Raw genomic sequence first — 26330 nt, 5'->3', positions numbered from 1 at the left:
TGTCGTAAAGCGAAGAAGCAATTACCATTTACTTAACTGGGAAAAATTTGTGAGCGTTCGCAGACCCAAAAAATAACCTACCAAATCATGCCAAATAACACACAAAACCTAAAATAATAGTAACATATAGTAAAAAGCAGGAATGATATGATAAATACACAGCCTATATAAAGTAGAAATACTTTTCTACAATCATTGCCGCACTGTCCTCCGTAGCGAAAATCTCACGCAAGTGCTCTCAGCAGAAACACTCTCTCCAGTAACCTTTAGACTTTATTGTCGCCAAACAATTGATACTAGAACGTACAATCATCACAGCGATATTTGATGCTGCGCTTCCCGCTCCCTGGAGTACAAATCGATAGTAAATATTAAAAATTTAAATTATAAATCATAAATAGAAAATAGAAAATGGAAAGTAAGGTAGTGCAAAAAAACCGAGAGGCAGGTCCAGATATTTGGAGGGTACAGCCCAGATCCGGATCAGGATCCGTTCAGCAGTCTTATCACAGTTGGAAAGAAGCTGTTCCCAAATCTGGCCGTACGAGTCTTCAAACTCCCGAGCCTTCTCCCGGAGGGAAGAGGGACGAAAAGTGTGTTGGCTGGGTGGGTCGTGTCCTTGATTATCCTGGCAGCACTGCTCTGACAGCGTGTGGTGTAAAGTGAGTCCAAGGACGGAAGATTGGTTTGTGTGATGTGCTGCGCCGTGTTCACGATCTTCTGCAGCTTCTTCCAGTCTTGGACAGGACAACTTCCATACCAGGTTGTGATGCACTCCAGAAGAATGCTTTCTACGGTGCATCTATAAAAATTAGTGAGGGTTTTAGGGGACAGGCCAAATTTCTTTAGTTTTCTCAGGAAGTAAAGGCACTGGTGGGCCTTCTTAGCAGTGGACTCTGCTTGGTTGGACCAAGTCAGGTCATTTGCGATATTGACCCCGAGGAACTTAAAGCTTTTGACCTGTTCCACTTGCGCACCACCGATGTAAATTGGGTTGTGCGGTCCACTACTCCTTCTGAAGTCAACAACCAATTCCTTCGTCTTGCTGACGTTGAGGGATAGATTATTCTCTTTGCACCATGCCACCAGGTTCTTAATTTCCTCTCTGTACTCAAACTCATTATTACCCAAGATATGGCCTACAACTGTTGTGTCATCAGCAAACTTATATATTGAGTTCGATGGAAACTTGGCTACACAATCATGGCTGTACAGTGAGTACAGCAGAGGGCTGAGTACACAGCCTTGTGGGGCACCAGTGCTCAGAGTGATTGTAGAGGAGAGCTTGTCCCCTATTTTTACAGCCTGGGTCCTGTCTGTGCGGAAGCTGAAGATCCAGCTGCAGTCAAGTTAAGCTATGAAGCTGCCAAATCATACCAAATAATGCATAAAAATACACAGCCTATATAAAGTAGAAATAATGTATGTACAGTGTAGTATCACTTACTAGAATTGGGAAGACAGTGCCGAGCACACTGATGATGGTGTGTTAGGCTGAGTCGTCAGAGGTTGGGGTGGTGCAGTGGTTCCCAACCGCCGGCCAGCGAACCGATACCGATCCGCAGAGAACGCAGCGATACAGTGGTAGTCGGGACGTACCCAGCAAATCTTTAAGAAAAAAGCCAAAATAAACAAGCTAATTAATTAGGTGCCGCCCGGCACGTAAATGTTGGCCCAGATCAGAGGCGACGCAATCGGCAATTGCCTCTGATCTGGGCCAACCGGCGACACCCAATTAATTAGCTTGTTTATTTCAGCTTTTTTCTTAAAGATGTGCTGGGAGCATCCCGGCTACCGCAGCATTCTCCGTGGCTCGGGGGTTGGGGTGGTGGGACACTGAGGTGTCATCTCATCATCGTCTGTTTCCATCAGGGCAGGCAGGTCATCTTCTTCTGTGTCTGCCTGCCTCGATGTCGAAGGTCGAGGTTCGTCGTCTGCTGTGGAAGCTTGAAAAACGACAGTATGCTTGACTACTTAGCCTCGCGCATTCTTCTATCATCTCATTCAGTTGCTTCACGTTCAGTTCCTGGACGACTTCACTTTCGGTCCGTTCGCTACTGCATTCAATTGTTATCCTTTCCTCTTCCAATTGCAACAGCTCTTCATCTATCAGTTCTTGGTCATGGGATGCCAAAACCTCTTCGCTGTAGACATAGAATAGTACAGCACAGTACAGGCCCTTTGGCCCACAATATTGTGCTGACCCTCAAACCCTGCCTCCCATATAAGCCCCCACCTTAAATTCCTCCATATACCTGTCTAGTAGTCTCTTAAATTTCACTAGTGTATCTGCCTCCACCACTGACTCAGGCAGTGCATTCCACGCACCAACCACTCTCTGAGTAAAAAAACCTTCCTCTAATATCCCCCTTGAACTACCCACCCCTTACCTTAAAGCCATGTCCTCTTGTATTGAGCAGTGGTGCCCTGGGGAAGAGGCGCTGGCTATCCACTCTATCTATTCCTCTTATTATCTTGTACACCTCTATCATGTCTCCTCTCATCCTCCTTCTCTCCAAAGAGTAAAGCCCAAGCTCCCTTAATCTCTGATCGTAATGCATACTCTCTAAACCAGGCAGCATTCTGGTAAATCTCCTCTGTATCCTTTCCAATAATTCCACATCCTTCCTATAGAGAGGCGACCAGAACTGGATACAGTACTCCAAGTGTGGCCTAACCAGAGTTTTATAGAGCTGCATCATTACATCGCAACTCTTAACCTCTATCCCTCGACTTATGAAAGCTAACACCTCATAAGCTTTCTTAACTACCCTATCCACCTGTGAGGCAACTTTCAGGGATCTGTGGACATGTACCCCCAGATCCCTCTGCTCCGCCACACTACCAAGTATCCTGCCATGTACTTTGTACTCTGCCTTGGAGTTTGTCCTTTCAAAGTGTACCACCTCACACTTCTCTGGATTGAACTGCATCTGCCACTTGGCCCACTTCTGCATCCTATCAATGTCTCTCTGCAATCTTTGACAATCCTCTATACTATCTACAACACCACCAACCTTTGTGTTGTCTGCAAACTTGCCAGCCCACCCTTCTACTCCCACATCCAGGTCATTAACAAAAATCACGAAAAGTAGAGGTCCCCAGAACAGATCCTTGTGGGACACCACTAGTCACAATCCTCCAATCTGAATGTACTCCCTCCACCACCACCCTCTGCCTTCTGCAGGCAAGCCAATTCTGAATCCTCCTGGCCAAACTTCCCTGGATCCCATGCCTTCTGACTTTCTGAATAAGCCTACCGTGTGGAACCTTGTCAATTGCCTTACTAAAATCCATATAGATCACATCCACTGCACTACCCTCAGCTATATGCCTGGTCACCTCCTCAAAGAACTCTATCAGGCTTGATAGACACGATCTGCTCTTCACAAAGCCATGCCGACTGTCCCTGATCAGACCATGATTCTCTAAATGCCCAGAGATCCTATCTCTAAGAATCTTTTCCAACAGCTTTCCCACCACAGACGTAAGGCTCACTGGTCTATAATTACCCGGACTATCCCTACTACCTTTTTTGAACAAGGGGACAACATTCGCCTCCCTCCAATCTTCCGGTACCATTCCCGTCGACAATGAGGACATAAAGATCCTAGCCAGAGGCTCAGCAATCTCTTCCCTTGCCTCCTGGAGCAGCCTGGGGAATATTCCGTCAGGCCCCGGGGACTTATCCGTCCTAATGTATTTTAACAACTCCAACACTTCCTCTCCCTTAATATCAACATGCTCCAGAACATCAACCTCACTCATATTGTCCTCAACATCATCAAGTTCCCTCTCATTGGTGAATACCGAAGAGAAGTATTCGTTGAGGACCTCGCTCACTTCCACAGCCTTCAGGAACATCTTCCCACCTTTATCTCTAATTGGTCCTACCTTCACTCCCGTCATCCTTTTTTTCTTCACATAATTGAAGAATGTCTTGGGGTTTTCCTTTACCCTACGCGCCAAGGCCTTCTCATGCCCCCTTCTTGCTCTTCTCAGCCCCTTCTTAAGCTCCTTTCTTGCTTCCCTATATTCCTCAATAGACCCATCTGATCCTTGTTTCCTAAACCTCATGTATGCTGCCTTCTTCCACCTGACTAGATTTTCCACCTCACTTGTCAACCATGGATCCTTCACCCTACTATTCTTTATCTTCCTCACCGGGACAAATTTATCCCTAACATCCTGCAAGAGATCTCTAAACATTGACCACATGTCCATAGTACATTTCCCTGCAAAAACATCATCCCAATTCACACCTGCAAGTTCTACAGCCTCATAATTTGCCCTTCCTGAATTAAAAATTTTCCTGTCCTCACTGATTCTATCCTTTTCCATGATAATGCTAAAGGCCAGGGAGCGGTGATCACTGTCCCCCAGATGCTCACCCACTGAGAGATCTGTGACCTGACACGGTTCATTACCAAGTACTAGATCTAGTATGGCATTCCCCCGAGTCGGCCCGTCCACATACTGTGACAGGAATCCATCCTGAATACACTTAACAAATTCTGCCCCATCTAAACCCTTGAAACTAATCAGGTGCCAATCAATATTACGGAAGTTAAAGTCACCCATGATAACAACCCTGTTATTTTTGTACCTTTCCAAAATCTGCCTCCCAATCTGCTCCTCTGTATCTCTGCTGCTACCAGGGGGCCTATAGAATACCCCCAGTAGAGTAACTGCTCCCTTCCTGTTCCTGACTTTCACCCATATTGACTCAAAAGAGGATCCTGCTACATTACCCACCCTTTCTGTAGCTGTAATAGTATCCCTGACCAATAATGCCACTCCTCCTCCCCTTTTTCCGCCCTCTCTATCCCTTTTAAAGCATTGAAATCCAGGAATATTGAGAATCCATTCCTGCCCTGTTCCTGCCAGCCAAGTCTCTGTAATGGCCACTACATCATAATTCCATGTATGCATCCAAGCTCTCAGTTCATCACCTTTGTTCCTGATGCTTCTTATATTGAGGTACACACACTTCAGCCCTTCTACCTTACTGTCTTTACACCGTTTAATCTGCTTCTCTTTCCTAAAGCCTCTCTATATGTTAGATCTGGCTTTACTCCAGGCACTTCTTTCACTGCTCTATCGCTCTGGGTCCCATCCCCCTTGCAAATTACTTTAAACCCTCCCGAACCATGCTAGCAAACCTACCTGCAAGGATATTGCTCCCCTCGAGTTCAGGTGCAACCCATCCAAACTGTATAGGTCCCACCTTCCCCAGAAGAGATCCCAATGATCTAAAAATCTAAATCCCTGCTCCCTGCACCAACTCCTCAGCCACGCATTCAACTGCCATCTCCTCCAATTCTTACCATCACTGTCACGTAGCACTGGCAGCAATTCTGAGAACGCCACCCTTGAGGTCCTGTTCTTCAGCCTTCTGCCTAGTTCCCGAAACTCACACTTCAGGACCTCATCCCTCTTCCTGCCTATGTCGTTGGTCCCTACATGTATCACGGCTTCTGGTTGCTTTCCCTCTCGTACCAGAATGTCGTGCACACGGTCAGAGACATCCCGGACCCTGGCACCCGGGAGGCAACAAACTATGCGGGTGTCCTTCTCACGTCCACAAAATCTCCTGTCCGCTCCCCTGACTATAGAGTCTCCAATGACGACAGCTCTCCTCTTCTCCGTTCCACGTTTCTGCACTACCGGCTCAGACTCAATGCCGGAGGTCCTGCCACCATGGCTCACACCTGGTCGGTCGTCCCCACCAACAGTATCCAGGACGGTAAACTTATTATTCAGGGGAATGGCTACAGGGGTGCTCTGCACTATCTGTCTGCTCACCTTCGCTTTCTCCCCTCTGACTGTCACCCAGCGACCTGCTTTGAACAGCCTAGGTGTGACGACCTCCCTGTAGCTGTCATCTATGACTGCCTCATTCTCCCTTATGAGTTGAAGGTCATCCAGCTCCTGCTCCAGATTCCTTACACGGTCTTTCAGATCACCCAGCCATATGCACTTCTGGCAGATGTGACTCTGTGGGAGAGGGGCATTCCCCCAAGACTGCCACATCTCACATGAGAGGCACATCACCGTCTCAGGAGGCATTGTAAAGACTAACTGCGAGCAAGCTCGTCCTCCGCCTCTTCTCGTCGAAGCCTCTTGAGTCAAAGCCTCAAAGCTCCACTCCTTCACTGGCCGCTTTCCACATCATCTTCGTCAACTTCCACAAGCCAAACTCACTTTGTCCTTACTTTGTTCACCACGATCGAAACACTTAATTATGTCTAGTTTTACGCTAAGTGTAACACCCTAAGGATCTCTTTTAGTCTTTTCCGATACCTTAGAACTCATCTTGCAAACGGATGCTCAAAATAAATCGACATAAAATACAGATGGTCACAGGCACGTGTTTAAGCAATGCCGGCTTGAATGCAGTTCCGGGGGAGGAGCTTGGCTGCTCGGGGCGCGCACTGCCTTTTTTCGTAACAGTGAAAACACCTTCTGTTAGCAAAAACAGGTAACTAATGTAGGTCTTTTGTAACAGCGAGGTTTCGTAAAGCGAACGTTCAAAAAGCGGGGGACACCTGTATTTTGGAATGGCCAAGTCAAAGTCCAGACTTTAACCCAATTGAGATGCTGTGGCATGACCTGAAGAGGGCTGTTCATGCAAGGTATCCCAGAAATATTGATGAACTAAAATGGTTTTTGTATGTTGGAATGTTGGTTTTGTTTGTATGTCTAAGATACCTCCTTATCGTTGTGCAAGTCTGATCAGCAGCTACAGGAAATGTTTGGTGGAGGTTATTGCTGCTAAAGGAGGTTCTACTAATTATTAAATACAAGGGTTCACTTACTTTTTCCAGGCTAGACTGTGAATGATTAAACAATGTGTTCAATAAAGACAAACACAATCTGCCTAAACTAATAAAATTGTTTGTGTGTTATTAGTTTAGGCAGATTGTGATAATCTATTATGGTGACTTAGATGAAGATAGACCACACTTTATGAGTAATTAATGCAGAAAACCAGGTAACTGCAAAGCGTTCACAAACTGTATACAGCTAGGGAACCTAAGACTTTAGAACAGTATTGTATTTGTCAATATGGAGCCGTGAGCGAGTTTGTAAATCTGGCAGGAGCAAAGAATGTTGGAAATGGTGAGGGTGGAGCGCCACAGGATAGGTGTGGGACAGGTAGCAGAGGAGTGCCGGGGCAGGTGGGGGAATGGCACGGGTGCAGACACACCCAGCCTCGAGACACCAGGCAAGGTCACTTGATTCCAAACAATTAGTTTTTTTATCATTACAGAATGTCTCTCTGGTACTTCCCTCTCCCTTCCCCCTTTCCCAGCCATGACTCCCCTCTCCCTGCCCCTTTCCCACTCTCAGTCCACAATAGAGACGCATTTATCTCATGACCTATGTCATGAAATTTGTTTCTTTTTGCAGCCGTGGTACAGTGCAATACATAAAATTACTATAATAAAATGCAAAAATCTTAGCCTAACTATATAGAAATGCCTATGACTTTTGCACTGTGCTATACAATACACACATAAATGAACAGTTGCCAGTAAAAGTACATGTGGATTCTCAACTTTGCATCAAGTTAATCTCCTGTATTAGGAACCAGTCAGTGAATGTGATTAAAGAATCTAATAGGCATAAACATCAATCAAAAGCTATATTAACAAATTGATAGAAATGTTACTAAAAAAAAATTGGACACCATGTAAAACAGGTGACCAAAATCTTCAGAATTAGATTTACTATCACCATCTTATATGAAACTTATCCTTGCAAGCAGAATAACTGCGACACCTGCCTCTACACCACCTCCCTCACCTCCATTCAGGGCCTCAAACAGTCCTTCCAGGTGAGGCGACACTTTCCAGTGAATCTGTTGGGGTTGTATACTGTGTCCAGTGCTCCCGGTGTGGCCTCCTGTATATTGGTGAGACCCAAAGTAGATTGGGAGACCTTTTCGCTGAGCACTTATGCTCTGTCCGCCAGAAGAAATGGGATCTCCCAGTAGCCATTTTAATTCCACTTCCCATTCCAATATGTCAATCCATGGCCTCCTCAACTGTCACGATGAGGCCGCACTCAGGTTGGAGGAAAACCACCTTGTACTCTGTCTGGGCAGCCTCCAATCTGATGGCATGAACATCGACTTCTTGAACTTCTGGTAATGGACCCCCTGCCCTCTGCTTCACCATTCCCCATCCCCTTTTCCCTCTCTCACATTATCTCCTTGCCTGCCCATCACCCCCCGCTGGTGCTCCTCCCCACCTTTTCTTTCTTCCATGGCCTTCTGTTCTCTCCTGATCCTATTTCCTCCTTCTCCAGTCCTGTATCCCTTTCATCAGACAACTTCTCAGCTCTTTACTTCATTCCTCCCCCTCCCGGTTTCACCTATCACCTTGTGTTTCTCTGTCTGCTCCCCCACATTTTAAATCTACTCCTCATCTTTTTTTCTCCAGTCCTGCTGAAGGGTTTCCACTCGAAACATCGACTGTTCTTTTTTCCATTGATGCTGTCTGGCTTGCTGAGTTCCTCCAGCATTTTGTGTGTGTTAATGTGAAATTTGTTGTTTTGCGACAGGAGAATGCAAAGACTTAAAATTACTATAAGTGATAAAATTAATTGTGCAAGAATAAAGAATAGTAAGGTTCCATTCAAAGCAATAAATGGATTTATTCACATGAATATGCGTGCTACAAAATTGATTCTTCTATCCTTCCCCTCTTTTTTCCACTGGCATATAATTGTCAAGCTAAAAAAGAATGATAAATTCTATTAAAACTGATTCCAGATATGAAAACTATAGGAAAAAGAAACTTGCTAATAAAATTTTGTATTCTTTGCATTGGTTATATAGATTACCCAGGAAGCACAAATATACGACGTAGAAACAAAATAGATCAACTTACGGATCCATAAGTGATAAATTCTCCTGACAAGAAGGCAGTGCTGTGGTGGAATTTCCTCTTCAAAGTTTTGATAGAAGCAAGGCTTCATACGAATAAACTTTGGTAGTGGGGGAAAATTGTTCACTCTTTCTGAAAACAGAAAAGACTTGATAGTATTAAAGGTATCAACCATTCTTTTTTAGTTTCTGCACAGCATTAAATCTTGCTGTGTATTGGAAAGCAGCTATACAGAAGAAAAATGCAAGATCATAAGACATAAGAGCAGAATTTGGCCAATCAAGAGGAAAAAAAACAAATGAGGGTTAAAAATTGATCACTAGAGTGAGGTTGCCCCTACCAATCTAACCAATTTTTACGGGAGCACCACTGAGAGCATCCTGACCAGTTGTATCACCATCTGGTACAGGAATTGCAAGGCATCTGACCGCAAGATCCTGCAAAGATTGCAAGGATTGCTGAGATTTTCATCAGAGTCGGTCCTCCACCCATCTGAGATATTTACCAGGAGCGCTACATATGCAGGGCCCTTAGCACTGTCAATGATCCCTCTCATCAACCCAACAATCTCTTTGACCCCCTACCATCAGGCAGGAAGTACTGTAACATTAGGACAAGAACTAGTAGGATGGGAAATAGCTTCCTTCCCCATGTCATGAGAGTACTGAACTCCCTGCCACCACCCAGGTCTCATCACATATGAAGCGGCAGTAGCGTTATACTATTACTTTTTCAACTTGTGCATCTTATTATTAAGTTATTTGTGGTTATATTACATTACATATTGTGTGTGAATTATATCTACTGTGTTGAGTACTTTGGTCTGGAGGAATGTTTTATTGAAGACAGATGAAATGATAATAAACTTGATCTTTTGAACGCAAGCATGAGGAAATCTGCAGATGCTGGAAATTCAAGCAACACACACAAAATGTTGGTAAAACGCAGCAGGCCAGACAGCATCCATAGGAAGAAGCACAGTCGACATTTCAGGCCGAGACCCTTCATCAGGACTAACTGAAAGAAGAGATAGTAAGAGATTTGAAAGTGGGAGGGGGAGGGGGAGATCCAAAATGATAGGAGAAGACAGGAGGGGGAGGGATAGAGCTAAGAGCTGGAAAGTTGATTGGCAAAAGGGATACAAGGCTGGAGAAGGGAGAGGATCATGGGACAGGAGGCCTCGGGAGAAAGAAAGGGAGAGGGGAGCGCCAGAGGAAGATGGAGAGCAGGCAAGGAGCAATTGTGAGAGGGACAGAGAGAGAAAAAAGAGAGAGAAAAAGTGCTACACATGCCCTTACACTTCCTCCCTCACCACCACTCAAGGCCCCAGACAGTCCTTCCAGGTGAGGCGACGCTTTACCTGTGAGCTGGCTAGTGCGATATACTGCATCCAGTGCTCCCGGTGCGAACTTCTATATATTGGTGAGACCCGATGCAAACTGGGAGACCGTTTCGCTGAATACCTATGCTCTGTCCACCAGAGAAAGCAGGATCTCCCAGTGGCCACACATTTTAATTCCACGTCCCATTCCCATTCCAATACGTCAATCCATGGCCTCCTCTACCATCAAGATGAAGCCACACTCAGGTTGGAGGACACTTTAAATACTGTCTGGGTAGCCTACAACCTGATGGCATGAACACTGACTTCTCTAACTTCCGTTAATGGCCCTCCTCCCGTTCTTACCCCATCCCTTATTTATTTATATATTTATTTCTCTCTCTGTCCCTCTCACAATTACTCCTTGACTGCTCTCCATCTTCCTCGAGCACTCCCTTCCCCCTTTCTTTCTCCCTAGGCCTCCCGTCCCATGATCCTCTCCCTTCTCCAGCCTCGTATCCCTTTTGTCAATCAACTTTCCAGCTCTCTGCTCTACCCCTCCCCCTCCTGTCCTCTCCGATCATTTTGGATCTCCCCTCCCCCTCTCAAATCTCTTACTATCTCTTCTTTCAGTTAGTCCTGTCTGGCCTGTTGCGTTCCACCAGCATTTTGTGTGTGCTGTTTGATCTTTTGAACATGGGCTTTATTAAATTAAAATTTACTTCCATCTCTAAATTTTTTTTTAAAAAAACTCCTTCCAACATTTTTACTTTTCTAAACTGTTGATTTAAATGCCAGGTAAATCTGCTCTTAGCAAAAGTACAAATAATGTTAGAGTAAACTGATTATGCCTTCCATCTACAGAAAGGCCATTACGACTAGGTTAAAGCAGAGTTTGGTATGTTTTTGATTAACAGGGGCATCAAAGGTTATGGGGAGAAGGCAGGAGAATGAGGGGGAAAATAAATCAGCCATGGTAGAGTGGTAGTGAAGACTCAATGGGCCGAATGGCCTAATTCTGCTCCTTTGCCTGATAGTCTGATGGACTACTAGCAAGTTAGGCCTCTCAATCTTAAGAGAGAAATGTTCTGGTCTGAGAACATTTCTGGTCTGGTCTTTGTTTTAGCCCATGCTCTGTAAATGGCTAGGTATTAATACAGTTGACTATTTACATGATAATAGGGAGAACATTTTGGAAAGACTGGAACTTACCAGTCATCTCTTTGGATGTATGTAGTTTTGGTTACTTTATCTGCTGATTCTTGAAAACAATATCTCTGTTAAAAACTGAAAACAGAAACAATTAGAAAGCAAAGGTGAATAACACCCACCTCAGTACTTTTTTTCAAAGTATCTGAATGCACAAATGATTGAAGATCTGGATTTACAAAGATGGTTGTGATTTAAAGCTGAAATTAAATAGCAGCATTTGCTTAAGAGATAGGAAATGAATAAATTTTTGATCTTAGATCAAAGGAAAGAAAGAATCAGAGAACCTTCATTGCTTTCCTGCTACTTCCAACAGCTGGTCAAGTCAACACAGTTGCACTGAAGTCAAAATAGAGTTTATAGTCAGATGCACAGTTCATGTGTGCACTTGCAGCAGCATCATAGTCACAGAGTACTGCAATGCAGAAATAGGTCCTTTGGCCCATCCATTCTGTGCTAACCTATTTTTTTACCCAGTTCTATCTATCTACACCTGGACCAAAGCCCTCCATACCTCTCTAATCCAAGCACCTCTTAAATGTTGGAATTAAACCTGCATCCAACACTTTCACTGGCAGCTCGTTCCACACTCTCACCACCCTGAGTGAAGAAGTTTCGCTTAAATATTTTATGCATTCTCAGATCCCTGTTCTACTGCATTCCTCCGTGCCCCCTACTGTTCACTGTAAATTATACCCTAGTTCATCCTCCCAAAATGCATCACCTCACACTTATCTGCATTAAATTCTATGTGCTATTTTTAAGCCTATTTTTCCAGTTGGTCCAGATCCTGCTGCACACTTTGATAGCCTTCCTTGCTGTCCACTATGCTCCTGATCTTGGTGTCACCTGCAATTCTGTTACTCCAATTAGCCTTATTATCATTTAAATCATTAATATACATGATAATGACAACAGACTCAGCACTCACTGATCTCTGTGGCACACCACTAGTCATAGGCCACCAGTCAGACATAACCATCCAACATTCCTTCTTAGTTCTTTTTCCCATATAGCTGCATGGACCAACCATTGCTCCCAGCAGGATTTTTTTTTGAAAAAAGCACAGCCTGAAAGCTGCACGGCAACAAAGGCTACTTGCGCAGGAGTACTTCAGTTACTGTGTGGCTACGCACCCTACAGGGAACAGCGCGACCATCTACTATCACTCTCTGGCTTCTCCAGCTAAGCCAGGAATTCCCAACCCTTTTCTTTACACCATGGAGCCTTATCATTATCCAAGGTGTCTGTGGACCCCAGGTTGGAAACCACTGCACTAAGCCAATGCCCAATCCACTTTACTAATTCATCCTGCATGTGAAGCGACTTAACCTTCTGCGCCAACCTCCCTTGTGGGACTTTTTCCAAAGGTCTTGCTAAAGTCCATGTAGACAAACTCCATCTCCTTTCCTTTATCAACCTTCCTCACAACCTCAAGAAATTCTAAATTATTGGTTAAACAAGGGCTACCTGGCAAAAACAAGCCATGTTAACTATCCCTAATTAGGCCCTGTCTACTTAGTTATAATCCTTACCCTTAGAAAACCTTCTAATAATTTACCCATGACTCAAGTCATTGCAAATACTACCATTTCACATGATTTCTGTTATTTCCTAATTAAGATGAAACAACGGAAACATTTGTTTGGATACGTAAAAACTTCAATAACTGCCAATTTTAATTATACATAGCAAACGGTTCTCTATTTATATTCAAGTATCTGCCACACATTGAAAACATTCCAAATCTCAAAAGGAATTTGTCTCACTTTTACATTTTGACTCAAGATGCTTCTGTTATTATAACTAAAAATTTTCCACAGCTCTACAACACAAAAAGCAGTTCAAAAGTAAATGGACAAGCAATATTCATACAAATAAATAAATTCCTGATAATTTTCTCAAATTTCTGGTATAGTCAGCTCTCATACAGGAATTCAAATGAGACAGTTATATATCGGCTTCAAAAGGCTTTATCTTCATCATCAAATGACAATTGGTGATCATGGTCTTCCATCTGTCTTTAAGACCATGATTACTTTTGGCAAATTTTCTATCATTGCCTTCTTCTGGGCAGTGTCTTTGCAAGATGGGAGACCCCAGCCATCATCAATAATCTTCACAGATCATCTGCCTGGAGTTACTAGTCGCAAAACCAGGACTTGTGATATGCACCGGCTGCTCATACGACCACCCACTACCTGCTCCCATGGCTTCATGTGACCCTGACCGGAGGATTAAGCTGGTGCTACACTTTGCCAAAGGTGACCTGCAGACTGGTAGAGGGAAGGAGTGCCTTACACCTCCTTTGGTAGGGATGTATCTCCACCCTACTTTATTTAAGCAACCTTTTTTTCCACTAACCACAAAATTAATACAATTTTAAGATATCTGCTTCTCGCAATCTGCTGTGATCAGAGTGGCGCCTGCAGAATGTGGCTCATCAGTCAGATAAACCATCTGTTCATCTATCATGCTATATTTCAAACAGAATAAATAAGAGACTGCATTCACATACATCCTTAATTTAGATGTACAAATCACAACCCACAAAGCCTTCTAATCCACATTAGTTAAATTCAATCTTTTAAATAGCATACTAAGCAGTCTACTTCAAGGAATTCCACAGATTCACCTTCTCTGGCTTAAGAAATTCCTCATCTCCATTCTAAATGGACGCCCCTCTATTCTGAGGCTGTGTCTTCTGGTCCTAGACTCTCTCACCACGGGAAACATCTTTTCCACATCCACTCTACTGATCCATTGAGGTCTTTCAACGATCAATAGGTTTGAGATTCTGATCAGAAAAAAGGAAGCATACTGTATGTCAGATAAAGGACTACACTTAAGGATGAAATCAGAAGGGCGAAAAGAGGCCATGACATTCTCTTGACTGTTAAGATAAAGAAAAATCTGTAAAAATTCTATAACTATACTAAGAGTAAACACATATTTAGGGACATAGTAAACCCTCTTAAAGACCTACTCTAATTAACTTCAACAGGGCCCTGATGAAGGGTCTCAGCCCAAAACTTCAACTGCTTATACCTTTCCATGGATGCTACTTGACCTGTTGAGTTCTTCCAGTATTTTGTGTTACTTCGAAAGTCTATTGATTTGCCATTTGTGCTCGAATCCCTTTATGGCTTTTCCCACACAACTTCAATAACTTCAGAGCCCTATCCAAATTCTATATCTATATTCTTTCCTCAAAAAGACACCACTTTGACTAAGATTTTAGTCACCATCAAAACTTATTTGATTTTTGTCATTGTTATATGCCTAGAAATGTTTTTTTAAAACTTAAAAGTATGATAGAAATGTTGTTTGCTGATGCCTCCACTTATTTTGTATGTTCAGATTTCTAAAAAAATGTTGAAATTGACAAAGACCACCAATTATTGTTCTGTGGTTAGAGTGATAATGAATCTGTGACTCGCTGTAAAGCTAATGCACATTATCTACACTCCAGCATCACATTGCAGCCACGTAGTCAGACTTTTGCAAATTGCTTCCACTTACCATTTGTGCGTCAGGTTATCAGATCAATTCCTTTTTTTTATATATATAAGATGACATTAAATAAACCCACAGATATTTTAATCAAGTAGAACTTTGGGTTTAATCCTAAAATTCATACCTTTGTATTAAAAGCTTAAAATTGCATTCCTTGTTAAATCAGCCCCAACCAGTACAAATTTTATGAAGCTAAAGCATAATAGGACAATTTTCAAATCTTGTTATAAATAGAACATGGACCAGTACAGCACAGAAACAAGCCATTCGGATCCACAATGTTATGCCGAACCAGCCAAAATGCAAATCAAAAACACCCAAACACTGATCCCTCCTACCTACACCATGTCCGTATCCCTCTACCTGCCTTACATCCATGTGCCTATTCAAGTGTCTCTTAAAAGCCTCTAATGTATTCGCCCCATCACCATACCAGGCAGTGCATTCCAGGCATCCACCACTCGGAGTGAAAAAACTTACCCCTCACATCTCCTTTTAACCTATCCCCTCTCACCTTCAATGCATGCTCTCTGGTATTAGACATTTCAACCCTGGGAAACAAATATTTCCTGTCTACTCTATCTAGGCTTATCATAATCTTATAAAAGTTATCAGATCTCCCCACAGTCTCTGCCGCTCCAGAGAAGACAACCCAAGTTTATCCAGCCTCACATGATAGCACATGCTCTCTAAACCAGGCAGCATCCTGGTGAACCTCTTCTGCACCCTCTCCCAAGCCTTAATATCATTCTATAGTGGGGAGACCTGAACTCCAGATGTGACCTAACCAGAGCTTTATAAAGTTGCAACATAACCTCTTGACTTTTGAACTCAACACCTCAACTAATAAAAGCAAGCATTCCATGAGCCTTCTTAGCCACCCTATCAAACTGTGTAGCCACTTTCAAGGAACTATGTACTTGGATCTCAAGATCTTTCTGCTCAGCAACACTGTAAACAGCTTGCCCTTAACAGTGTACCGTCTCCTTGCATTTTCCCTACCAAGGTCCAAATGGTATAATGTTTCACTGATACAGTAAAAATTTGTGTACACAGGATCACAAGAGGCTGCAGAAAGTTGTAAACTTAACCAGCTCCATCACAGGCACAACCTTCCTTGCAATGGAGGACATCTTCAAGAGGAGATGCCTCAAGAAGGCAACATTCATTGTTAAGGACCCTCACCATCTGGGACATGGCCTTTTCTCGTTACTATCATCAGGGAGCAGGTACAGGAACCTGAAGACCCACACTCCGTGGTTCTTCCCCTTTGGCATCAGACTTCAGAACGGTCCATGAATGCTGACTTGTTTTTTCTTTTATTTTGCACTATTTTGTAATTTATAGTAATTTTGTCTTTGCATGCACTGCTGCCAAACAAGGTCATACAACAGTGACAATAATTCTGATTCTGATCCATACATTTCCGTCCAGTGGTACACTAAGAGAATGCAGATAAATGAAAGGACCAAGAGGGCAAAAAAACAACGCAGAAGTAAGAGATTTATCTATCACTCAGGGATGTCAGTTCAGATCTACAGCCAAGCCAATTTTAAATTATATAATGCACAAAAAAAAGCACTGAACAACTAATTTTTGGAACTGCAATATTTTATAATATAACAGATATTTCTGAAGAATATTTATTGTGTATAACTAGAATCAAGAATGAAAGAAAGTTGTTAAATTTAAAAAGAGATTTAAATAGACTGCAAATTTTAAAGGATTTATAATTGAAAACTTGCTTTCTTTGCTGGTTGTCATTTAAGGTAATGTCCCTTATTTGTAAGTTTCGGATTGTAACAATCAGAACAGAGAAGTTAACAAAATTCAATAGCTGAAATGCTTCAACAACCAAACAACAGTGTTTGGAGAAGACTTGAACATCAAAAATAGTGAGCATCAGCTGATCAGGAAGAATACTGTCCACACCTTTTATACTTAAAACAGAAAATACAAGTTCTGATAGAAGCTCATCATTGTAAATCACTGCAAAAGCAATGTCAAGTTCTTTGTCAAATGCTCTATCTGATATTCTATTCCATATACCATTGGGTCTCATTAAGCAAAGATTACAAGGCAGGCTCCTGGGTGAAACAGGAACTAGATAATGAAAGTGGTGCACCGTCCTGGTTGTTGGAAAGAACCTGTCATCGTCATATTGCTACATGTTGGCTGTGGCCCAGATCCCAACTCTTACACTGCTGCTGTCACCCATTTCACCTCAAGAAGAAATAATGGACTGTTTTACAGAACTGTGTTTTGAAAGTCATTCTTTAAGTATGTAGAAGATAGGAAACTGTATTCAATGTGTGAGGGCAGTCTTGGTGAGCAGCCGTATCAAGCTATGCATAGAATCTAGCCATGCAGCAATAAGCCAAAATTAACTAAAAAACACTGCAGGAACAACATATAGCATCTGAAACACAAAGAAACCGGAAGGCCTCAATTTTGCAACTCATTGAATTAGCTTTACAACAGCTAGCCAAGGTATCATAATACTGCCTGGGAAGGTCAAGTATTGGTAGACCATATTGGTTCAAACTTTCCATTCAGAAGAGTGATGATGAACCTCTGTTTGCTTGTCACTTCAACTTTCCATTCCTAACCCACTATGATTTCTGTCCTGGGACATCCAAACTGTTCCAATGAACTTGAAGACCATCAAAGTTCAAAGTAAATTTATTATCAAGGTATGTGTGTGTGTGTGTGTGTGTGTGTGTGTGTGTGTGTGTGTGTGTGTGTGTGTGTGTGTATATATCAGCATATACTATCTTGAGATTCTTTTCCCTGTGGCTATTCACAGTAAGTAAGTACAAAGAAACACAATAGAATCAATGAAAAACCACACAAAACAAGACTGACAATCAGTGTTCAAAAGACAACAAACTGTGCAAATACAAAAAATAATAAATAAATAAGCAATAAATATCAAGAACATGAGATGAAAAGTCCTTGAAAATCAGTCTATAGGTTCTGGGAACAGTTCAATTTTGGGATGAGAATGAAGCTGAGTGAAGTGTCCTCACTGGTTCATGAGCCTAATGGTTGAGGGGTAATAACTGCTCCTGGACCTGGTGGTGTGAGTCCTGAGGCTCCTGTGCCTTCTTCCCGATAGCAGCAGTGAGCAGACAGCGTTACCAAGATGGTGGGGATCCTTGATGATAGACACTGCGTCCTGCAACAGCACTCCGTATAGATGTGTTCAAAGGTGGGGAAGAGTTTACCTGTGATGAACTGGACCATATCCACTATTCAAAGTTGTGCTCCTCCCATTTACACTTTTTCTAGACCCATCCTTATTTTTGTTCATTTTACCTTGATTACCTGATCTCTCCTGCTTTCCACCCAATCATGCTCCCACCTTAATACTCTCCAGCTCAATGCCCCACCACCCCACTTCAATACTTTCCAAATCTTAAAATTGATGTATCTTCAGCATCTTCCAGTAGTTGTAGCAGAAGTGAACAACCTGAAATATTAACTCTCTTTACTACTGCTGTGTAACTTGTTGAATACTTCTAATGGCTGCCTTTTTTTGGATTTCTAGCTTATGCAGTATTTTTTTTAGAAACACAAACTTGCTCTAATTGTTTCATACTGGAAACCAGAGCCTGCTGCTTTGGGGAGTTCCATGAGCGAGCGATTCCCACTCTCTTATTTAGCTCCTACAGTGAGCTAAAGTCTTAGGTACACACACACACAGCTGGGGTGCACAGTACTGTATTTGTCAACGTGGAGCAGGGAGCGAGTTTGTAAATCTGGTGGGAACAAAGGATGTTGGGAATGGTGAGGGTGGAGCCCTGTGGGAGGGGTGTGGGACAGGTGGCAGAGAAGGAGTGCCTGGGGTGGGGACTGGTACGGGTGCAGACACACCCAGCTCTGAGACACCAGGCAACGTTATTTGATTCCAAACAATTGGTTGACTGATTATTTCAAAATGTCTCTCTGATACTTTCCACTCTCTCCTCTCTTACTTCCCCCTTCCCACTCTCAGTCCACAACAGAGACACATATCAGAATCAGGTTTTTCATTCACACACCATGATTTTTTTTGCAGCAATACAGTACAATACATAAAATTACTGCAGTACTGTGCAAAATTCTTAGGCTTCCTAGCTATATATACTGTATATGCCCAAGACTTTTGCACAGTACTGTATATGTAAATAGTATTCAAATTAATCCTCCAACCCGTTTGCCAACTTGTCTTATCTTTCTCAGCAGCACCAGAACAACCCTATTTTACTTCAAGTTGGAAAATCTGGATTTTGCTGCTGAATCACCACACCCAGCTATCTGGTCAAATTAATCCTTCACCTGGCTTCACCTATCACCTTCCAGCCTTCCACTCCACCTACCTTCTTATTCTGGCTTCTTCCCCCTTCTTTTCTAGTCCAGAAGGGTCCCAGCCCAAATTGTCAACTATTTATTCCCCTCCATAGACACTACCTGATCTGTCGAGTTCCTCCACCAGCACCCCCTACCAACTGTCCCACAATCTCTTTGACTCACTGCCATCAGGAAGGAGGTACAGGAGCATCAGGACTAGGACTGCCAGAATGGGTAACAGTTTCTTCCCTCAGGCTGTGAGACTAATGAATACCTGCCACCACCAAGGTCTCATCATTAGGACAGCGAGATGTTTACTGTGGTGTTTGCCTGTGCTGCACTTTACAACATGCATTTTGAGTTATATTTTATTATTATAATATTTTAGTTAATGTGCTGTGTGTGGTTTATATTGTATGGGTGCACCATGGTCCAGAGGAATGCTGTTTAATTTGGTTGTACATATTAGGGTATATTCTGGACTGAGGGTGTATAGCAAAATGTTAACTTCAGCAACCAATCATTAAGTTAAATTTGAAATGCAACTCTAGACAATAGGTTCCAAGAGCTTTGAACAGCAGTTAATCAAAAAAACTAGACAATGCCGATTAACATTCATTTTGAGTGTCTGAAGTATGGCTGGATAACATCAAGGATTGGACCAAGCTGGACAAGACTAGGGATATTGTGGACAAGTGTCAGGACAGAGCGGTGTGGAGGGAAATCGTCCGCCAACTGGAAATTCCAGATGCGGCCTAACGACAACAACGTGTGGGTGCGAAGAAGGAGGTGTGAAAGTTATATGTAATTCAAAGGAAGCATTGTAGATACATTGTAAATATAGAATTGTCCTTTGATCTTTAGCATAGAAAATGTCATGTGATATTGGGTCAATCAGGCTGCTTCCTTCGACAGGATCTTAACATGATGCATGTGCGTCTCATTTCATCGAATAAAAAACTACTTCACAACTACCAGCTGCGTCTCTCCAGTGACTTTGTTCATATTACAAAAGTATACATGTACAGTCCAACGGCAATAAACAAACTTGAACTTGGAATTCCCCCTAGCATTCTGTGTATGTTCCTCTGGATTTCCAGTATCTGCAGAATATCATGTGTTTATGGTCAAATTAACACCTACCCAACAATAGTACTATCGAATCCTGAAATGAGTTTTAAAAGTCACATCAAGATTGTTTTTATTCCATATCACTTGCATCTGGATCATTTCCATTCCATAACTCAGACTTGTATTACTTAATATCACATGATCTATACAGGTTATGATAGCATAGTGTACAAAACGCAAATTATTAACTACCATCACTATTCAAACTAGATTAGACCACTGCAAAACTATTAAAATCAGCAAGACCCAACAAGCACTTGAGCACTATGTGAATGCAATTCTCCACACACACACAGAAAATAAGTTTTTTCTTGACCAAAAATATTGTGAATTATAAACTAAGAGGGTGGCAGGGTGGAGACACATTTCTACTAAAGGAGACGCAAGACACTCCTTCCCTCAGTTAGCCTGGACAAGGTGTAGCATCTGTTTTTGCCCTTCTCCTTCCCCCAGCAGATCAGGGTCACGTGAAGCCATTGGAGCAGGTGGTGGACGGTCGTATGAGCAGCTGGTGCACATCACAAGTCCTGGTTATATGCCCACTAATGCCGGGCAGTCTCTAAAGAGTACTGCTAATGACTGGGGTAACCCATCTTGTAAAGACGCTGCCCAGAAGGCAACGGCAAACTACTTCTGCAGAAAAAAATTGCGAAGAACAATCATGGTCATAGACCATGATTGCATACGTTATACGCCACGGCACAGAATGACAATGATGGTAAACCAAACTGAAAAACAATTCCTTTCTCCTTTATTTTACTTGCTAGCATGTGGTAATGAAATGAATGAGAAAAATCATTGCCCATGTACGTAAACATTAATATTTTGTGTAACTGTTTTTATAAAGCAGGATGTACTAAAGCAGGATGTACTAGGCATTCTTTCATAAACATCAATGGAAATGTAAACAACTCTCACACTGTATCTATGGAGATCCAATCAATTAGAAACTGCTTAACTGGAAACATTCTTGCATGAGTCAGATGGTTCAGTCCCTCCTCCAGAGATCTGAGCACAGAAATCTGGGTTGAGACTCTGCTGAAAATATCACTGGTCTGCAATGCAATTTGCAGGAGAGATTTTAAAACAGGGACACTGTCTTTTTATAGTCAAAGAGTCATACAGCAATGAAATAGGTCCTCTGGCCCAACTCATCCATGTTGACCATATTGCTCAGTGAGCAAGTCCCATCTACCTGCATTTAGTCCATAGCCCTCAACATCTCTCCTAACTGTGTATTTATTTAGATGGTTTTTAAACATTGTTGATATGCGTGCCTCCACCATTATTTTTGGCAGCTCATTCTGTAATACTTAAATATAATCTTAACTGGCAACAGATGAGTTAAAACAAAAATTGGCTTCAAAGGCATTCAAAACCGACATTGGTAGATCTTCTAATTGGAGCAACAGACACACCATGGCTAGAGCAGAAGGTGGGACGGGTTCGAGGAACAGAGCGTGCTCCTGGACCTCACGTGTACTGGGATCGCTTATTACACTGAACCCAGGGCCTCGCAGAGTAAGGGGCGCCGACAGAGTGAAGTTAGGAGCAAACAGGAGCCTTAGACGCTTCCTCACAGTCCTCTTAAAAACTGGCCTGGTGATTGGTGGCAAAGGGACAAGTAGAAGGTTGTTTTTCTCATTGACCAGTGCTGAGAACTTTGTTGTTTATGTAGTGCAATCAGTTGAGTCAAATATGATGTTCTCGTAAACTCAGGGCAGGGGTTCCTAACCAGGGGTCTACGGACCCCTCGGCTAATGGTAAGGCTCCATGGCATAAACAAAGGTTGGGGCCCCTGACCTAGGGGTTGTCTGTTGGTAGGGCTTCAGGTGGCTGTAGAGGCCAATGCAAGATCCACCTATGAGGGGTGATTGATACGTTTGTGGCCTAAGGTAGACAGCGTCAATTTCAGAAAACCTAGCACATTTATTTTTCAACATAGTCCCCTTCTACATGTATACACTTAGTCCAGCGGACGTGGAGCATACGGATCCCTTCTTTGTAGAAGTGGTCTACAGCGGGGGTGATTGATAAATTCGTGACCTAAGGTAGAAGGAGATGAGTTATAAACTTCAAACTTTCTGCATTTTCACTCAAAGAGTTGAACTGCACGTGCATGTAATGAGAGTGTCTTGGACCTCCAGGTGGTCCACAGCAGGGGTGATTGATAATTTCATGGCCTTAGGTAGAAGGAGATGAGTTATACAGCTCTCATTACGTGTACGTGCAGTTCAACACTGAGTGAAAATGCAGAAAGTCTGAAGTTAATAACTCATCTCCTTCCACCTTAGGCCACAAACTTATCAATCACCCCCGCTGTGGACCACTTCTGGAGGTCCAAGACCCCGACTTCTACAAAGAAGGACTAAGTGTATAAATGTAGAAAAGATAAATGTGCTAGGTTTTCTAAAATTGACTCCTTCTACCTTAGGCCACAAACTTATCAATCACCCTGATCTTAGAAAGGATATGCTGAAGCTGGAGAGGGTTCAAAGGAGGTTCACGAAAATGATTCCAGGATTCTTTCGGTATTTAAAAGTTTCCCAATCCCCTAACTCCCTGCTAATTTTTGCTCTACTATATGCCCTCTCTTTGGCTTTTATGTTGACTTTGACTTCCTTTGTTAGTCATGTTTGTGTTATCTTTCCTTTAGAATACGTTGTCCTCTTTGGAATGTATACATCCGTGCCTTCCAGAAATTCCAGCAGCTGCTGCTTTGCCGCCATCCCTGCCAGTGTTCTTTTCTAATCAATTCTGGCAACCCTTCTCTCATGCCTTCGTAATTTCCTTTACTCCACTGTAATACTGATACATCTGACTTTAGCTTCTGTTTCACAAATTTCAGGGTGAATTTGATCACATTATGATCACTTTCTCCTAAGGGTTCTTTTACTTTAATCTCTCTAATCAATTCTGGTTCATTGGACAACACCCAATCCAAAATAGCTGATCCCCTAGCAGGCTCAACTTTGAGCTGCTCTAAAAAGCCATTTCATAGGCATTCTAGAATTTACCCCCTTGGAATCCCACACCAACCTGATTTTTCCAGTCTACCTGCATATTGAAGTCCCCCATGACTATTGTAACATTGTCCTTTTGGCATGCATTTTCTATATCCCATTGTAATCTGTAGACCACATCCTTACTACTGTTTGGGTGAGTCTGTATAGAACTTCCATCAGGGTCTTTTTACCCTTGCAGTTCCTTAGCTCTATCCACAACAAATCAATACCTTCCGACCCTAAGTCACCTCTTTCTAATGATTTAATTTTTTAAATCAACAGAGACAAGCCACCCCCTTTGCCTTCCTGCCTATCCATTCGATAAATGTGTATCCTTGGACAGTGAACTCCCAGCTATAATCTGCCTTCAGCCATGATTCAGTGATGCCTACATCATATTTGCCAATCTATAACTGTACTACAAGTTCATCCACCTTATTCCATATACTGTGCATATTCAAATATAACACCTTCAGTCTTGTTCGATTTTGTCCACCTTTTACATTGCAACTCATCCTGTTGACTGCAATTTTGCCCTATCACCTAGCTAGGAGTCTCAGTACACATTGCTTCTGTTTGTAAACCAACTACCTCATCTTCAGCACTATCACTTCGGTTTCCGACCCCCTGCTAAATTAGTTTAAACCCACCCGAACGACTCTAGCCAGCCTGCCCAGAAGGAGATTGGACCCCCTCGGCCTTGGGCTCAGAAGTAACCTGTCGCTTTTGTACAGGTCATCCCATTCCCAGAAGAGATCCCAACGATCCCTAAATCTGAACCCCTGCCCCCTGCACCAGCTCCTCAGCCACATATTCACCTGCCAAATCATCCTATCTTATGGTTATATGATCATGGTCCAGTAAATACAAGACGATTGGAGACTCTTCACTGCAGCAGCCTTCCTCTGCCTTCACTATGGAGGTCTCGGTGGATCGCTTTTAATATTACCCCCATGGGTGACTCTGTCAGGAGCTAAGCACAAGACAGCTAAGCTCCAGATGGCATCATTCTTGGTATCTCAGGATCTCACAAGCCTTTCCACCACAACAAGGTACATTGACATGGATGGGAATGATTAGTAAGCTTGCATATGACACCCAAGTTGGTGGTGTTGTGGATAGCAAGGTCACCTAAGGCTACAGCAGGCAGACATCCCACCTCTCCCGGAAGTTCCGGGAGTCTCCCTCCCACATATTGATAGCGGCTCCCTGATGCCTGCAAATTACATCCAATATCCCGGAAATCAATTTTTTTGACAGCGAGCGAGAGAGCAACAGCACGCGCGCAAGATGGAGAGTGAGAGCCATGGCAGAGTGTTCCAAAAAAAATATAAAACGTACTTCACCCCAGACTACATTAAAGTGTACCCCTGCCTAACAGGGGCCAAAAATAATGACAGTGTTGCTCGCTGCACTGTTTGCAACAGTGACTTTTCTATTGCCCATGGTGGGTTAAGACTGTAAAAGACATGTTGAGGTGAGTTTAACAGGTGTCATTCGTTCATTAGCATAGCTAACGTTATTTAAGCTAGCTGGCTAACGGCTAAGGAGCTACGCTAATGCAGACATCCCACCTCTCCCGGAAAATGATGGTACTACCTCCCTGAAATGAGTTTTTGCAGGGTAGGATGTCTGAGCAGGTAACATAAAATACTCAACAAGTCAGACAGCATCAACGGTGCAAACTGCCCTTTTAAAGATCCCGTATCATAGTTTTTAGTAAGAGTGGGGAAATAATTGCCCTTCCCACAGCTGCGACGACGGCATAGACGTACTAGCACCGAGTTAGCGTTCAAAGTACCTCACTAGCTACAATTTGCTTTGGGGGCTGGTAAAGGAAGTCTATGAATGCATTAAAAAAAACCACTTCGGACAGTGTCCCGCTGCCAATGGCCATGGGGCAGCTCGCTGTGTTCGGTCGAGTCGGGATTGTCAGCGCCGCAGTACGTGAAGCATTTGAACAGAGGTTCCTGTCCCTGGGGGTGAGGGGCGGGGGGAGGTTTGCTCACTCACTTTTACCTCAAGCACGGAGAATTATCCACCGATTCAGTCCCCTCAGACCGTTAGCCGCTCAAAATGGGCAGAGCGTGCTCCACTATTCTTCCGGCGCACGGGGACAGGACGCGCAGGCCTGCGGCGCAAAGTACCATGGGAAATGTAGTCGCATGCAAACTACAACTTCCACAGAGGCTCAGTGGAAGGGTATGGGTATTCCAGTGTAAAGAGCTGGGGAACTTTCACCCCTCTGGATTAGGATCGTTTAAAGTTAATGAGAAGACCAGATATTTCAAATTAGTGTTAATTTTTCATTCATGGGTATCTTAAGACATATTTAGCAGAAGAAGGCAAAAAGAAATGTTTAATACAAGAGCTTCTGCAAATGCTGGCACTCTTAAGCAAAATACACAAAATGTTGGAGGAGCCCAGCAGGTCATGCAGCAATTGTGGAGCGGAATGAAGAATTGTCGTTTTGGGCCAACACTCTTCACCAGGACACTCCTAATGAAGTTGTGGTGGAAGGCATCAGCCTGAAATGTCAACTGTTTGCTCCCCTCCATTGATACTTCCTGAATTGCTGAGTTCATCCACTACTTTGCGTGTGTTGCAAAAGGAAATGTTTTTTTTCTTTCTTTCTGTACACCCTCTGCCAAAACTACAGAGAGGAAGGAAACAAAGTGGGAAGGGAAGTTTGGAAAAGCAGTATGCAGAATAAATAGATGGCAACAAAAAATAAGGGGAAATGTTTAAAAAGACAAAATGAAAGACTAGATCTGAAGAACTGCAGCATCTGAAACCATGCATATGAAAAGAAAAAATGGAAGTAAGCAAATATGAATTTATTGTCATTATAGGAAGCCTCCATGTTGTAGCAGGATTCTTTAAAGATTAAGGATCAACTTTATTTGCTCTATACTTGTATTA

General features: G+C 42.9%; 1 protein-coding gene across 4 annotated transcripts in view; it reads right to left on the bottom strand.

Annotated features, from left to right (window-relative positions):
- scamp4 (secretory carrier membrane protein 4) overlaps window positions 1-25531 on the bottom strand; it is a 48676-nt gene extending 23145 nt beyond the window's left edge. Inside the window, exons 1-3 of one of the 4 annotated variants that reach the window (XM_063032635.1) lie at window positions 25428-25531; window positions 11428-11502; window positions 8898-9026 (exon numbers count right to left, since the gene is read on the bottom strand). In XM_063032635.1, the coding sequence (XP_062888705.1) occupies window positions 8898-9026; window positions 11428-11434 (136 nt within the window). In that variant the 5' untranslated portion in view covers window positions 11435-11502; window positions 25428-25531. Of the gene's footprint in view, window positions 1-8897; window positions 9027-11427; window positions 11503-25421 lie in introns of all 4 variants that reach the window. The other 3 variants (XM_063032636.1, XM_063032637.1, XM_063032639.1) reach the window with 3 other exon arrangements.
- Window positions 25532-26330: the final 799 nt, after the last annotated feature.

This window comes from Mobula hypostoma, chromosome 24 (genome assembly GCF_963921235.1).
Source record: "Mobula hypostoma chromosome 24, sMobHyp1.1, whole genome shotgun sequence".
Classification (NCBI taxonomy): Eukaryota; Metazoa; Chordata; class Chondrichthyes; order Myliobatiformes; family Myliobatidae; genus Mobula; species Mobula hypostoma.
This window is presented reverse-complemented; position numbering and strand designations above follow the sequence as displayed.